The sequence below is a fragment of the Scyliorhinus canicula genome, chromosome 24, assembly GCF_902713615.1.
Source record: "Scyliorhinus canicula chromosome 24, sScyCan1.1, whole genome shotgun sequence".
Classification (NCBI taxonomy): Eukaryota; Metazoa; Chordata; class Chondrichthyes; order Carcharhiniformes; family Scyliorhinidae; genus Scyliorhinus; species Scyliorhinus canicula.
This window is the reverse complement of record NC_052169.1, coordinates 3,329,606-3,346,727: the sequence shown is the minus strand read 5'-3', so window position 1 is coordinate 3,346,727 and position 17,122 is coordinate 3,329,606. Positions and strand designations below refer to the sequence as shown.

General features: G+C 51.0%; 1 protein-coding gene across 1 annotated transcript in view; it reads right to left on the bottom strand.

The window, feature by feature from the left end:
• LOC119956713 (ras GTPase-activating-like protein IQGAP1) overlaps positions 1-17,122 on the bottom strand; it is a 117,615-nt gene that overhangs the window by 47,452 nt on the left and 53,041 nt on the right. The window contains exons 9-15 of the mRNA XM_038784050.1: positions 16,249-16,339; positions 13,734-13,897; positions 13,218-13,305; positions 11,551-11,714; positions 8,672-8,832; positions 7,100-7,224; positions 1,370-1,533 (exon numbers count right to left, since the gene is read on the bottom strand). Coding sequence (XP_038639978.1) covers positions 1,370-1,533; positions 7,100-7,224; positions 8,672-8,832; positions 11,551-11,714; positions 13,218-13,305; positions 13,734-13,897; positions 16,249-16,339 — 957 coding nt within the window. The remainder of the gene's footprint in view (positions 1-1,369; positions 1,534-7,099; positions 7,225-8,671; positions 8,833-11,550; positions 11,715-13,217; positions 13,306-13,733; positions 13,898-16,248; positions 16,340-17,122) is intronic.

The following is a 17,122-nucleotide window of genomic DNA, read 5'->3' as shown; positions in this document are numbered from 1 at the left end:
GCAAGGGGTGATGCCAGTGCACGGTGCCCGGAAATGTCCCTCAGCGCTGTGACGTCACATCAATGTGGTGATACGAGTGGGAGCACTGCCATTGGTTTCCCATTGGCTCTGGCTGGTCATGTGCCTCTCGTCTGAATGGCTGGGACTAGTCATGTGACTGCTCACCAATTGGTCTTGAGGCAAGTAGACCCCGCCTCCGAGGCGGGGTATAAGTACCCAGGTTTCCCGGCGGTCAGCCTTTCTCTGTAGTCGACCACCGGGCTAACAACTAGCTGATTAAAGCCACAGTTTGGATCTTCATCGTGTCTCGCGTCCAATTGGTGGTTCATCAATCAACAAGGAGGGAGTTCCAAGATGAGGGAATGATAGGGCGGGAAAGCTCGTTAATTACATTAAAACTTATTGACATGAAGGTTCCCGGCTGGGTCACTGTCTGTGTGGAGTCTGCACGTCCTCCCCCTGTGTGCGTGGGTTTCCTCCGGGTGCTCCGGTTTCCCCCCACAGTCCAAAGATGTGTGGGTTAGGTGGATTGGCCATGCTAAATTGCCCGTAGTGTCCTAATAAAAGTAAGGTTAAGGGGGGGGTTGTTGGGTTACGGGTGTAGGGTGGATACATGGGTTTGAGTAGGGTGATCATGGCTCGGCACAACATTGAGGGCCGAAGAGCCTGTTCTGTGCTGTACTGTTCTATGTTCTATCACCTTGGAAAACGCGATCTCGCTGCCGAGATTCACGTTTCTCGGGTCTCGTGACATTTCGTGTCCAGGTCGCCACTTGCGTCCGCGGCGAATGTGGGCGCAAAAACACGGCAGAGGTTTCTGCGCTGTGGGCAGCACGGTGGCGCAGTGGTTAGCACTGCTGCATCACGGCACCGAGGTTCCGGATTCCAGCCCGGCCCCGGGTCACTGCCCGTGTGGAGTTTGCACATTCGCCCCGTGTCTGTGTGGGTCTCGCCCCCACAACCCAAAGATGTGCAGGGTAGGTGGGTTGGCCACGCTAAATTGCCCCTTAATTGGAAAAAATGAATTGGGTACCATAAATTTATTTAAAAAAGAAGTTCCTGTAATGTTATCAACGACTGAGCATCGGAACACGCGAACACGTCAATGTGCATCAACACGGCAGTCATGTCAGACCGACCGAGATGAATTGCTTCAGGATGTTCCGGGTGAATAGGGGTGCGGTTTGAGAGGGATGGTGCAGAGGATAGGAAAATTCTCAGGGATGAGTGAGCTGTCGGCAACATTCTGGAATCCTGGGTGCTACGCTTTTGAATATTAGACTCTCATGGATTTAAACGCAGGGTGGACCCACGCGATTAAGTGGTCTCCGCTGTGAATTATGACTGTCACATCCCCAAGCTTCCATACCTGAGCCTTCTCCCTCTTAGTCCGGATGAGCGTCTCCTGGTAATGTTCAGCCACGGGGGACGAGACGTCGGCCAGCTTGGCACTCGGCAGGAGCAGAGCTTTCAGAGTCTTCTGAGAGTCCCCTTCATCCACAGCCTCATTAATCAAACCAATTGCCTTAATCCCTGGAAAATAAAACGGAGGAACAGACGCAGCTTCAGTCACCAGACAGGACATCGGGAGCGAGAAAGCAAGACAGAGCAGGAGAGAGGGAGAGAGTCACAGAGGGAGAGAGAGAGACAAATAGAGAGAGAAATGGAGAGAAAGAGATTTAGACGGAGAGTCAGACACACTGAACAGGGCTGTCCCGAGGACTGAACCATCCATTACAGAGCAGGACCCCCGATACCCTCCCACCCCACCTCTGATTAGAAAAGTGTGTCCAGGTGATCCCAGCCCTCCTGCGTTGGCAGGTGGGGAAACAATCAGCTCAGTTCCGACTCCTGATCCCGTCTCAGGAGGTGAGGAGCCGGTTTATATGAGGCACGAAAGATGTGGAGATGGAATGGAGCTGACGATTCGAGTCTGGGTGACTTTATTGGCAAATCGTCTCTCGACAGAAGCTGTCAGATCTACTGAGATTGTCCAGCATTTTCTGCTTTTGAAACAATAATTATCGGCGGTATTCATTGGGATTCTTGCAAATATCCTGCCGAGAAACTTCGATTAAAAAGTCTTTTTTCACCGGTCCTCTTGGAGTTAATGACTAAACTCAGCGATCAATTAGTCAGCAGCAGGAGCAGGCGAGAAGCGAGGAAAATCCTCAGCAATGGGAAGCTTTGGGAAGGAATCATTGGGAAACTTTTAATTTTAAAATTCTCAATCTTGTTCTCAAACCCCTCTAGGGTCTCGCCGCTCCCCAACTCAATAATCTCCTCCAGACCCCACACATCTCGGAGATCTCTGCACTCCCCCAAATCGGGCCTCTTGTCCGACCTTGACTGTGATCTTTCCACTGTCAGTGGCTGTGCCTTAAGATGCTGATCAAAACCTTTAAAATCTCCTCCCTGAGCCTCTCAGCTGCTCTCTCCTTCAAAACTTATCTCTTTGACCAAGCTTTAGTTACCTGTCCTAATATCTTACGTGACCTGTGCCATGTTACATTTTATTATGGCCCTGTGGAGTACCTTGGAGACGGCGGCACAGTGGTTAGCCCTGCTGCCTCACAGCACCAGGGCCCCGGGTTCAATACCGGCCTCAGGTGACTGTCTGTGTGGAGTCTGCACGTTCTCCTCGTGTGTGCGTGGGTTTCCTCCGGGTGCTCCGGTTTCCTCCCACAGTCCAAAGATGTGCAGGTTAGGTGGATTGGGATTGGCTATGCTAAATTGCTCCTTAGTGTCCAAAAAGGTTAGGTGGGATTACTGGGAAAGGGTGGAGGTCCCGGGTCACTGTCCGTGTGGAGTTTGCACATTCTCCCCGTGTCTGCGTGGGTTTCGCCCCCACAACCCAAAGATGTGCAGGGTAGGTGGACTGGCCACGCTAAATTGCCCTTTAATTGGAAAAAGAAAAATAATTGGCTACTAATTGACCCCGAGAAGGTGGTGGTGGTGAGCTGCCTTCTTGAACCGCTTCAGTCCCCGAGGTGTAGGTACACCCATAGTGCTGTTAGGGAGGGAGTTCCAGGATTTTGACCCAGTGACAGTGAAGGAACGGCCAATATATTTCCAAGTTAGAATGGAAATATGTGTCACAGCATTCCTTGTCCAAACGCCCAGTCCCTTATGATAGATTCAGGAAACATCCGCACAGCTGATGTCTGCTTCGCCAGGTCCATAGTTTCCTGGTGACCCCCTTGCCCTCCTGTTTTAAGTAACACAGAGACATTTGCAATTTTTTAATCCAAGGGCACAATTGCTGAACATAAAAAGCCTTGAAAAATTATGACAAATGCAATGGTAATTTTCCCAACCATCTTATCTACCTTGTGCGGGTGCATATATATTTTTTTTTTTTTATATAATTTTTATTGGAATTTTTTACAGAAAATATAAAACACAACGACAAACAATGAAATGCAACAAAATAACCCATAATAACTGTGACACCCCCAGACCGTATCAGCGCATGTATCACATCTCCCCACCCCCCCAACCCCAATGAACAACAAAAGAACTTAAAAAATATTAAAATTAAATAAACAAACATAGTCATTGTCGGCCCCCCCCCCCCCCCCCCTTTTCCCTCCCCGGGTTGCTGCTGCTGCTGTCCCCGTACCCTATCGTTGAGCCAGAAAGTCGAGAAAAGGCTGCCACCGCCTAAAGAACCCTTGTACCGACCCTCTCAGGGCGAATTTGACCTTCTCTAGCTTAATAAAGCCCGCCATGTCAGTGATCCAGGTCTCCACGCTTGGGGGCCTCGCATCCTTCCATTGTAGCAAGATCCTTCGCCGGGCTACTAGGGACGCAAAGGCCAGCACACCGGCCTCTTTCGCCTCCTGCACTCGTGCGGGTGCATATATGCGTGCAAATGTACCTGTGCATGTTCAGGGGATGGAGGGCTATTGGGCTGGGTCATGGTGCACCTCCCATGGTGTGACACACACAGGAAAAGCAATGACTTGGCTGGCGTGGCCATGGATGGTGTGCTCCAGCAGTCGTGCAGAAGCAAACGTGGATAATATGATCAAGACGGCTCCGTTTCCAAGGTTAAGAACACAAACCAGAACAATGGACGAGTGTCAGTGTTGAGAGCAGGGCGAGGCTGACAGAGTGAGTGAGTGGGGGAATCATTAACCAAGGTGTGTGGCCAGGACATTGTCTCACGACGGGAAGATGCCAAACAGGTTTGGTGAAGTCCTCAGTTACTGAAACTAGCCTGGTTGACAGCTAAAGCTGGTTTACGGCTCCCTTTCTGGTGGGAGGCTCTTCATTGTGGGCTGATTTACCTCATTCCAGCTGTAGGGGACATTACTATTGGCCTCAGTGCCTCCAGACCAGGGTTAGAGACGAGTCAGGGTTATAATCAACCATTAGTGACCTGTACTCAGGGGGGCAGCTCTGAGGGTTTCTGGTGATAGCCATAACTGGCAGAGCCCAGTGTTCAGGGAGCCAAGAAAGTGAGAGAGAAAAGAAAGCAAAATACTTCAGGGACGTCCTTAGTGGAAAGAGTGTCGTCACAGATTCATAGACAACGGACATCCAGAACATTCCTCAGATATACCTCAGAAGATGGCTGACCATCCAACTCAGTAGCCTAATCCCGCTTTCCCCCCCAAATCCTTTGATCCCCTTCACCCTCAGTGCTATATCTAACTGCTTCTTGAAAACATACAATGTTTTGCCCTCAGTACTTCCAGTGGTAACGAATTCCACGGGCTCACCACTCTCTGGGTGAAGATATTTCTCTTCATCTCTGTCCTAAATAGTCTACGTGTATCCTCAGAATGTGACCCCTGGTTCTGGACACACCCACCATCGGGAACATCCTTCCTTCATCAACCCTGTCCATCCAGTCCTGTTAGAATTTTATATGAGATCCTCCCTCATTCTTCTGAATTCCAGCAAATACAATCCTAACCGACTCAATCTCTCCTCATATGCCCGTCCCGCCATCCCAGGAATCAGTCGGTAAACCTTTGCTGCACTCCCTCGAGAGCAAGAACATCCTTCCTCAGAGAAGGAGACCAAAACTGCACACAGTGCTCCAGGTGTGGCCTCACCAAGGCCCTGTATCATTGCAGCAACACATCCCTGTTCCTGTACTGGAATCCTCTCGCTATGAATACTAAGGTACCATTTGCCGTCTTTTACCGCCTGCTGTACCTGCATGCTGACCTTCAGCGACTGGAGTACGAGGACACCCAGGTCTCATTGCACATTCCCCTCTCCTAATTTATGGCCATTCAGATAATAGTCTGATTTCTCGCTTTTGTGACCAAAGTGGATAACCTTACATTTCTCCAAATTATACTGCATCTGCCATTCATTTGCCCACTCGCTCAACTTGTCCAAATCACACTGAAGGATCTCTGCATCCTCCTCACAGCTCACCCTCCCACCCAACGCGGTGTCATCTGCAAATTTGGAGATAATACATTTTGTTCCCTCATCTGAATCATTCATATATATTGCAGTCATATTGTTACTGGACTAGTAATCCAGAGTAATTCTCTGGGGTCCCCGGTTCCAATCCCGCCACTGCAGATGGTGACATTTGAATTCAATAAAAATCTGGAATAAAGGGCGGGATTCTCCCCCCCCCCCCCCAGGGTAGGAGAATCACCGGGGGTCGGCATGAATCCCGGCCCCTCCGGCTGCCAAATTCTCCGGCACCGGGGATCTGGCGGGGGCGGGAATCGTGCCATGCCAGTCGGCGGCCGCTAACAGCGGCCCCCCCAGCGATTCTCCAGCCCGCTATGGGCAGAAGTCCCGCCCGTTCTATGCCAGTCCCACTGGGTTGATCCCTTACCGCCGGGACCTGGCAGCGTGGGCGGGTTGCAGGGGGATCTGGGGGGGTTGCAGGGGGATCTGGCCCCGGGAGGTGCCCCCACGGTGGCCTGGCCCGCGGTCGGGGCCCACCGATCCGCGGGCGAGCCAGTGCCGTGGGGGGCACTCTATTTCTCCGCGCCGGCCGTGTTAGCCCCCGTGATGGCCGGCGCAAAGGTGAACCCGTCCCCCTGCGCATGCGTCGGGATGATGTCAGAAGACGTTGACGTTCCTGCGCATGCGTGGACCGGCGCCGGCCGGCGGAGTCCCTTCAGTCCCGGCTGGCATGGCGCCAAAGGCCTTCCACACCGGCCGGCAGGACGCAAGCCACTCCGGCGCCGGCCTAGCCCCTGAAGGTGTGAAGGATTCCGCACCTGTGGGGCGGCCCGACGCCGGAGTGGTTCCTGCCACTCCACTGCGCTGGTTCTGCCCAAACCGCCGATTCCCGGAGAAACCCGCCCAAAAATTCTAATGCTGACCACAAAAGCATTGACAATTGTCGTAAAGACCCATCTGGTTCACTAACGTCCTTTAAGGAAGGAAATCTACCGTCCTTACCCGGCCTGGCCTACATGTGACTCCAGACCCACAGCAATGTGGTTGACACTTAATTGCCCCTCAAGGGCAATAAATGCTGGCATATCCAGCGATGCCCACGTCACATGGATGAATAAAAAGTATAGAATAGCTGGGGACCCAGCACCGATCCCTGTCGTACCCCACTAGTCACTGCCTGCCAGTTTGAAAAGGGCCCGTTAATTCCTACTCTTTGGTTCCTATCTGCCAACCAGTTTTCTATCCATCTCAATACACTACCCTTAATCCCATGCGCTTTAAATTTACACGCTAATCTCCTATGTGAGACTTTGTCAAAAGCCTTCTGAAAGGCCAAATATACCACATCTACTGGCTTCCCCTTATCGACTCTACTAGTTATATCCTCGAAGAATTCCAGTAGATTTGTCAAGCATGATTTCCCCTTCATAAATCCCTGCTGAGTCTGCCCAATCCTGCCACTGTTTTCTAAGTGCTCGGCGCTGAGTTTCAGCAATAAATGGTTTCTGTGTAAAGAGGTACTCCCCCTTGACCCAAATCTACTGAAGTTACAATTGTTCACCTCGTTAAAATCAAAATAGAGAGAGACGCAAACTGGACCAATAACTGCCGTGCGTCTCACCTGGAAGGAATTTCCATCGCCTGAATGAACTCAAAACGGAAAAATATTTTGCAGTAAAATAGAGGTTTGGTCCCTTGTCCCCTCACTTACTGTCATGTTCCTCTTGAACCACCACATTCACCTGGTCGACAGATGCCTGAATGTCATTCCAGGTGAGAAAGTCATTGCCCTCCGCTCCAGCCTTGGCCTTCATTCTCATCAGTTCATCCACATACCTACCACACAGAAAGGATCAAACATTAAGAGCTAATCTAATGGAGATGTTTAAATGATTCCATTTGGTCGATGGAGAGGACTATCTCCTCTTGTGGGGGGACATCAGAACTGAGGTTTGAGGGGCTGAATGGCTTCTCTTGTTCCAGGGACAGCAAACAGTATCCACAGGAATATGAGGCCATAACAATGATTGGGGAGGATGGGGGGTGTGGGAAGGTGTTCTATATTTAATACACTGCACAAACCTGAGGTCATCCAAAACTCTGCTATCAAAATCCTGACATGCACCAAGTCCGATTCACCCATGATCCCTGTGCTCAGTGACTTTCAATGAATGGCTCCCAGTTATTATTATCCCAGGTCAGCCCCCAACAGTGGCTCAGATACTGGACCAAAACCCCAAGAGCTTAGTTTAGTTTGGAAGACGGCGCGGAAAGAATACTTCGCTCCAACAATGGTTGCACGTACAAACAGGGATTTGGTGTTTTGTTTTTAATTTAGAGTAGCCAATTCATTTTGTTTGCAATTAAGGGGCATTTCAGCCCGGCCAATCCACCTCCACATCATTGGTTTGTGGGGGCGAGAGCCACGCAGACACAGGGAGAATCGGCAAACTCCACACGGACAGGGCAGGGGCACAATGGTTAGCACTGCTGCCTCACGGCGCCGAGGTCCCAAGTTCGATCCTGCTCTGGGTCACTGTCCGTGTGGAGTTTGCGCAATCTCCCAGTGTTTGGGGAAAACACACCAACTCCCCAGGCACTCCCCCCCCAGTCAAACAACAGTGCTTCAGCCCAGGCTTTTACTCTGGTCAATTTCACCTCTGGCTCCTAAAAGCTTTCTGGTATTGAAAAACAAAATTATTTTTTAAAACGTGACTACAGCAGTCAAACACACTCTAACCCAGGCTATAAACCCTTTAATCTTTATAATCCAATATAACTAAAATCCTGCTTTCGTCACACAGTCCAGCAACACTTTGATTTTCAGTTCCCTGCAAAGGTTCACCCTCTCCCTCTCTCTGTAGCCTCATCCAGCCCTACAATCCTCGAGAGATCTGTTCGCTCTTTCAGCTACGTTCCCTTGAGGACCCTTGATTTGAATCACTCAACCAGTGCTGGCTGTATCATCGGTTTCTATGCTCCAGATATCCCAACCTAAACCTCTCCGCCTCTCTCTCTTTCCATTAAGAAGCTCTCACTCCCATAACCAAGCTTTCAGCTACCTGTCCTGCATGGCCCAGTGTCACATTTTGTTTGATGATTGCTCTGTAAAGCATTTTGGGACGTTTTACCACTGTAAAGGTGCTGTATAAGTGCAAGTTGTAGTTGTCAGTCGGAAGTTCAACCCATGATTTTGGTTACACGGTTTTGTCTTTTGATCCAATGGCTTCCGACAGGTTGAGCAAACCTGGTTGCTAGGCTCCAGTAACACTCTGCTACTTACCTCTGTCCATTGCCGTCATCCACATTCGTCAGTCCTGTCACTGGATTCTGGATCTTCCTCCAGACCCCGTTCATATCACCAGCCTCCAGTGCACGATTTATCATTGCTACAGAAGATAACATCTCCACGGCAACAGCCAGTTCAGCATGAGTTAGGTTCCCCTGTTCACAAAGACATGCAAAACATTTAATGCCTTTCAATATCCTTGAATAATAATATCAATCTTATTTTCGGTGTAAACGCTCCGCATCTGCCACTCCCCGTCCATAGAACCATACCATTCCTCCAGTACAGGAGGCCATTCGGTCCATCGAGTCTGTACTGACCCTCTGAGAGAGCACCCTACCGAGGCCCACTCTCCCACCCTATCCCTGTAACTATCTGCCCTACACATCCATGGACACCAAGGGGCAATTTATCACGGCCAATCCACCAAACCTGCATATCTTGGGAGGAAACCGGAGCACCCGGAGGAAACCCACACAGACACAGGGAGAAAGTGCAAACTCCGCACAGTCACCCAAGGCTGGAATTGACCCTAGGTCGCTGCGAGGTAGCAGTGCTAACCACTATGCCACCATGCCGACTATCCATTTAATCCCCTCCCACACCCCCATGTACACTCTCCCCTATCACTGACTCTACCCACCCCCGCCCACTCCCCATGTACACCCTCCCCTATCACTGACTCTACCCACCCATTCACTCCCCTCCCACACCCCCATGTACACTCTCCCCGATCACTGACTCTACCCACCCATTCACTCCCCTCCCACACCATGTACACTCTCCCCTATCACTGACTCTACTCACCCCCTCCCACACCCCCATGTACACTCTTCCCTATCACTGACCCTACCCACCCCCTCCCACACCCCATGTACACTCTCCCCTATCACTGACTCTCCCCACACCCTCATGTACACCCTCCCCTATCACTGACTCTACCCACCCATTCACTCCCCTCCCACACCCCCATGTACACTCTCCCCTATCACTGACTCTACCCACCCCCTCCCACATCCCCATGTACACCCTCCCCTATCACTGACTCTACCCACCCCCTCCCACATCCCCATGTACACTCTCCCCTATCACTGACTCTACCCACCCCCTCCCACATCCCCATGTACACCCTCCCCTATCACTGACTACCCACCCCCTCCCACACCCCATGTACACTCTCCCCTATCACTGACTCTCCCCACACCCTCATGTACACCCTCCCCTATCACTGACTCTACCCACCCATTCACTCCCCTCCCACACCCCCATGTACACTCTCCCCTATCACTGACTCTACCCACCCCCTCCCACATCCCCATGTACACCCTCCCCTATCACTGACTCTACCCACCCCCTCCCACATCCCCATGTACATCCTCCCCTATCACTGACTCTACCCACCCCCTCCCACAGCCCCATGTACACTCTCCCCTATCACTGACTCTACCCACCCATTCACTCCCCTCCCACATCCCCATGTACACTCTCCCCTATCACTGACTCTACCCACCCCCTCCCACATCCCCATGTACACTCTCCCCTATCACTGACTCTACCCACCCATTCACTCCCCTCCCACATCCCCATGTACACTCTCCCCTATCACTGACTCTACCCACCCATTCACTCCCCTCCACATCCCCATGTACACTCTCCCCTATCACTGACTCTACCCACCCCCTCCCACATCCCCATGTACATCCTCCCCTATCACTGACTCTACCCACCCCCTCCCACATCCCCATGTACACTCTCCCCTATCACTGACTCTACCCACCCCCTCCCACATCCCCATGTACACCCTCCCCTATCACTGACTCTACCCACCCCCTCCCACATCCCCATGTACATCCTCCCCTATCACTGACTCTACCCACCCCCTCCCACAGCCCCATGTACACCCTCCCCTATCACTGACTCTACCCACCCCCTCCCACATCCCCATGTACATCCTCCCCTATCACTGACTCTACCCACCCCCTCCCACATCCCCATGTACACTCTCCCCTATCACTGACTCTACCCACCCCCTCCCACTGCCCCATGTACACATCTCCCCATCACTGACTCTACCCACCCCCTCCCACACCCCCATGTACACTCTCCCCTATCACTGACTCTACCCACCCCCTCCCACTGCCCCATGTACACATCTCCCCATCACTGACTCTACCCACCCCCTCCCACTGCCCCATGTACACTCTCCCCTATCACTGACTCTACCCACCCCCTCCCACATCCCCATGTACACTCTCCCCTATCACTGACTCTACCCACCCCCTCCCACATCCCCATGTACACATCTCCCCATCACTGACTCTACCCACCCCCTCCCACTGCCCCATGTACACATCTCCCCATCACTGACTCTACCCACCCCCTCCCACATCCCCATGTACACTCTCCCCTATCACTGACTACCCACCCCCTCCCACTCCCCATGTACACTCTCCCCTATCACTGACTCTACCCACCCCCTCCCACATCCCCATGTACACTCTCCCCTATCACTGACTCTACCCACCCCCTCCCACAGCCCCATGTACACCCTCCCCTATCACTGACTCTACCCACCCATTCACTCCCCTCCCACATCCCCATGTACACTCTCCCCTATCACTCACTCTACGCTGAGGATTTTACATCTGGATGCAGTTTGATAGTAGGGGTGAAATATTCCAATAGCAAAACTGATTATATTTATTGGTGTTTAATATTTCAGGGCAGGGTGTAAATAAACAAATCTGTTAATATAGTAAATCTTGGACCTTGATTAAGGGTTTAAACAGTGGATAGCAGCGTGTAGTAACAGTTTTGAACCAGCATATCAGACTGGTGGCGCTGCCCCTTTGAACACTGGTGGCATCTCTCACCTGGTGGCTCTGCTGTTGCAGGGTAGAGAGCTCCTGCTGGTACAGTTTGGCTGCAAACGGGTGAACCTCTGGTAACTGTGCATCGTGATTCATCAGCTCTGACACCGTGTCCTCTGCTACACCTTTGCGGATTGCTGCATTGATTCGTGATACAGCTTCCAGCACTGAAACAATAGAATGAATCAAATTCTGTCCAGAGTTGGAATAATGGTCATTTCATAGTCTATAGAGTCCTGTCAAATAACACAGACATTAAAGTGTACTTTGGAAGTTACTGTTACAAATAGAGGCAATTCATATTTCAGATAAAGCATATTCCCATCAAACACTCCCAGGACAGGTGCAGCACGGGGTTAGATACAGATTAAAGTTCCCTCTACACTGTCCCCATCAAACACTCCCAGGACAGGTACAGCACGGGGTTAGATACAGAGTAAAGCTCCCTCTACTGTCCCCATCAAACACTCCCAGGACAGGTACAGCACGGAGTTAGATACGGAGTAAAGCTCCCTTTACACTGTCCCCATCAAACACTCCCAGGACAGGGACAGCACGGGGTTAGATACAGAGTAAAGCTCCCTCTACTGTCCCCATCAAACACTCCCAGGACAGGTACAGCACGGAGTTAGATACAGAGTAAAGCTCCCTCTACACTGTCCCCATCAAACACTCCCAGGACAGGTACAGCACAGGGTTAGATACAGAGTAAAGCTCCCTCTACACTGTCCCCATCAAACACTCCCAGTACAGGGACAGCACAGGGTTAGATACAGAGTAATGCTCCCTCTATATAATAATAATCTTTATTCTCACAAGTAAGCTTACATTAACACTGCAAAGAAGTTACTGTGAAAAGCCCCTAGTTGCCACACTCTGGCGCCTGTTCGGGTACACAGAGGGAGGATTCAGAATGTCCAATTCACCTAATAGCACGTCTTTCAAGACTTGTGCGAGGAAACCCACGCAGAGACGGGGTGAACATGCAGAGTCTGCACTGACAATGACCCAAGCCGGGAATCGAACCTGGGACCCTTGAGCTGTGAAGCAACAGTGCTAACCACTGTGCTACCGTATCGCCCATGCGCTGACCCCATCAAACTCTCCCAATGGAGGTTCAGATTGCTTGCATTTTGGATGAGGGGTTAAACTGCGCCTCATCCAATTGTTTGGGTGGATTTAATCGTCCCAATTTGGAGAAAGGAAGGGGACCTTTCTCGTGTGCTGGGCAACATTTTACCCTGAGCCAACATCAAAAATGAGTAAATATTCTTGGAGCTGGGTGATCACAAAATAACCATTGCCTTGCGAACAGTTTGGGATATTTTTGAGAGATGCTGTTGGTGATTTTTAAATAAATTTTCTGTTGTTGTGAGTGATTCCTCCTCAGGTGCACTGTGGGTGACCTCACATGGACAGCTGTGATTCACCAGCACCTTCTTCAGGGCGTTTAGGGATTGGCATAAACACTGGCATTGCCAGCGATGCCCACATCCCACGAATGAATAAAATAAAATTGAGCCAATAAAGTCCATGACGATATTGAGGGTCACCAAACGACAAGCGCCTGCCTCCAGTTTGCTGCCTGAAGTCCCGGAAACAGGGAGAGGGGCCAGAAAGAAGCCCATTCACAGAACCTCACAGCACCGAAAGAGGCAACATGTACTCACTTTTCCTGAATCTCTGAGCACTTTGATTGCCTTGTTCAACTCCAAATTGTAGCTCCTCTTTAGTGAGGGGCTCAGTGGATCCCTGCTCCTGGCGCACGGAGAGGTGGTCGGGAGTTAAAGACAAAGAGATTAGCAAATGTGTAACAATCTGCGGGCAGTGCTTAAATATGTTAACATGCTTCAATGCCATATTCATTCTCACTTTCTGTTTCTCTAAATCCTGTGATCTAAATCCTGTGAGTGGTGGTCTTGCAGAATCATGGAACGGTACAACACAGACTGACATTCGGCCTATTCCGTTTGTACTAGCTCATTGAACGAGCCACCCAAATGGTCCCACACCCTGCTATTTCCTCATAGCCCTGCACGTCTTTTCCCTTCCGGTTCATATCCAATTCCTTGTTTAAAGTTACAGATCTGCTGTCGCTGCTCTTTAAAGCTGCACATTTCTGGATTGCAACAACCCACTTGTGGAAAAGACAGCCGGTTCTTTGGGAAATGATCTGAATGTGTTACCTGCGCTTTCAGCTGCCTGTCGGAGGAGAGTTGTTTGAGGTACCAGTCGCAGTTGTCCAACCCCACGTCGCGCAGGCCCAAGGCTGGAGACTTCAGGGCGTTGTAGAGGACAGTCCCATCCCCTTGATCCAGAGCCCCGTCGACATTCTTCAGGCAATTCTGTACTGAAATCACAATTGGTGCAAGTGCCGTCAAGGATAACGCAATAAACCAACTTTCCTGAAGGAAACTCAAAGGTTGCCCACCCTCCAGGATTGCTCTGGAGTCTCTCGGAATGTAATCTGTCGGGTACCACTGTGACCCTGGGAAGGTGGGGCACCGCAATGATGGACATGTTGACTGACGAATGGTGGGAGAATGGGGAGCAGTAGGAGGCCATGAGACAGTACCTCTAGGAAGCTGTCCAACGAGAGTTGGTAGCCATAGTCACAACCAACCGCTGCCATGCGCCCATTGTGATAGGAGGGAGCAGCTGGTGAAATAAAACAAGACTTTGCCACCACCAGGCTTAACAATAAAGGGTTAGCACGGTAGCATGGTGGTTAGCACTGTTGCTTCACGGCTCCAGGGTCCCAGGTTCCATTCCCGGCTTGGGTCACTGTCTGTGCGGAGTCTGCACGTTCTCCCCGTGTCTGCGTGGGTTTCCTCCGGGTGCTCCGGTTTCCTCCCACAATCCAGAGATGCGCTGGTTAGGTGGATTGGCCGTGATAAATTGCCCCTTAGTGTCTTAGGGTTAGTGGGATTACGGGGAAACGGTGAGGGATTAGGCCTGGGTTGGGTACTCTTTCGGAAGGTGGGTGTAGACTCGATGGGCTGAACGGCCTCCTTCTGCACTTCAGGGATTCTACAATGGTTCCGGTTGTAGATCAGCCAGCAGTTCAGAGGTCACCAGTTCAGATCGTACCTGGGCAAAATGTGAAACTGAACTCAATCAGCCCGTTTGACAGGAAGGTTGGTGACCAGAGGACACAGGTAATCGGCAGAGGAATCAGGGTGGCAGATGAAGAGAATTCAATGGCAACTTTCTAAAAGGAATTGGAGAAATACTTGAAGAGGGTAAAGGGGCCAGCAGAGAGGACGGGCCGAATGGCCTTCTGCGATGCAGTTAGAATCTGTGAAGCTGCTCAATCATCCCGGGCATTGGCACTAGGGGTGGTGCAGTAAATGTGGGCGCGCCTGAGAAACCAACAAAAACCCCACTTGGAGCGAGTCTCACGTGAGAGAGGGAATGAGTGATAGGACAGCAGACATTGTTTGCCACTTTCAGTAATGCATTCACACAGGTCCGTGCGGAGGAGGGGGGGTGTGCTGGCCTCCAGGTGTGTGGTTGACCGAGGAAGTGTTTAGATTAACTCACAGGGAAACCTAGAAGTGGGACCTCTGTTCCCAGAAAACAAGGACGTTGATAGTCGAGGGGCACAGAAAGGCAAGGTGGCTGGGTTCAAGGTTACGGTTAGTGCAGACGAAAATAACTTACGTTTATATACGAAAGGGAAAATGCTGAAAAATCTCAGCAAGTCTGGCAGCATCTGTAGGGAGAGAAAAGAGCAAACGTTTCGAGTCAAAGCTTTGACAAAGAGTCATCGGACTCGAAACGTTAGCTCTTTTCTCTCCCTACAGATGCTGCCAGACTTGCTGACATTTTCCAGCATTTTCCCTTTCGTTTCAGATTCCAGCATCCGCAGTAATTTGCTTTTATTACGTTTATATAGCTCATTTCGTCACCACCGGGTGTCTCAAAGCATTTTGCAGCCAATGAAATGTTGTTTTTCTCAGTGTAGTCACTGAGTAATGTAGGATACACGGTGGCTAATTTGTGCATAAGCTGCACAAACAGCAATGTGATAATGACCAGATAGTCCAATAAATAGTGACCCCCAGGATAACGGAGATAACTCTCCTGCTCTTCTTTAAAATAACCATGAGACCGTTTCCATCCACTGAAGCAGCCAGCGGGCCTGAGTTTTAATGTCTTTTCTGACCGACGGGGCCTCTGAGAGTGACATTGGGTTTTAATGCTCAAAACTTGGATCGGGAATTGAACCTGCAACCTTGTGGTTCAGAAGGGAGTGTGATACCAACTGAGCCACCGCAGATCGTCATTCACAGATTCAAAATTGCTTGTGTCTACAGCTGGCAGGATGTATGTTCAACTTTGTGGGGGAGGAGGGGGGGCGGGGGAGGTTTGGTGGGGGAATGGGGAGAAATCAACATCACCCAATTGGCACGGCCAACCTTTGCTTTTGAGCGCATTTCGGCCCATTTCCCCAAAGGTGCCAACTCTTGCTGGGCACAAGCACAGCCGTCACTGTTCAACTGTGAGTGCTGCCCACTCAGATCTTGCCCATGGCACAAATCCACATGTAGCAGCTCATAGCTGGAGGGCCTGTGCCTGCCGCATCGCCACCCCATCGCCACCCCATCGCCACCCCATCGCCACCGCCCCCACCCCCCCAACACTAGGGTTTTGAATTGTGAAAGCGTGACGAGGTGTTGTGAGGTTATTGAAACTTACAGTTGACTTTGTTCACGTTGCCCTGGATCTCAGCTTGTGTGAGGAGCTCTTCATACGCGTCTCTCTCCTCCTGGGGGCTCCCAGGCGCACCCTTGAAAAAAAAAAAGATTCCAGGAGATATATCAGTTTCCTGCTCCTTTCCCACACTTGCGTCCCTGGAAGCCAGGACCTCCTCTGTACCTGTCTATAAAAAGCCATTCATTATATACCAGCGTGGGCATGTTCCATTCCCAACACATGCATTCCTCTCCTCATCCAGCGACAAACAGCATCTGCTTCACTCTGTCCTTCAGCAGAGGAAACCTGTTACCCTTCTCCGGTCTGGCTGACATGTGACTCCAGAGCGGTTGTAAGCCGCTCACTAAAGCGCTGTGGGCGGACCGAGATCAGATGGGCTACGGCTGTTCAAGAAGGCAGCCCACATAGAAATGTAGAGGTTTGGAGCAGGAGTTGACTATTCCACTCTTTGAGCCTGTTTCGCCATTCAGTACGATCATGGTCCTGGTCTGTCCCCCGTAACCCTCGACTCCCTCGTCCACCAAAAATCTCTCTCGCTTTGCCCAGCCTCCAATGCTTTCTGAGGAAGAGAATTCCACAGACCAATGACCCTCAAGTGAAAGGAATTCTCCTCATCTCAGTCTCTTATTGTTAAATTGTGTCACAGAATCCCTGCAGTGCAGAAGGCCATTTGGCCCATTGAGTCTGCACCCAGCCCTTGCCCTGATAGAGCACTCTACCGTGGCCCAATCCCCGTAACCCCATCTGACCTTTTGGGCAATATTAGCCCAGCCAATTCACCTAACCGGTACATTTCTGGACTGTGGGAGGAAACCCACACAGACACGGGGAGAACGTGCAGACTGCACCCGAGGTT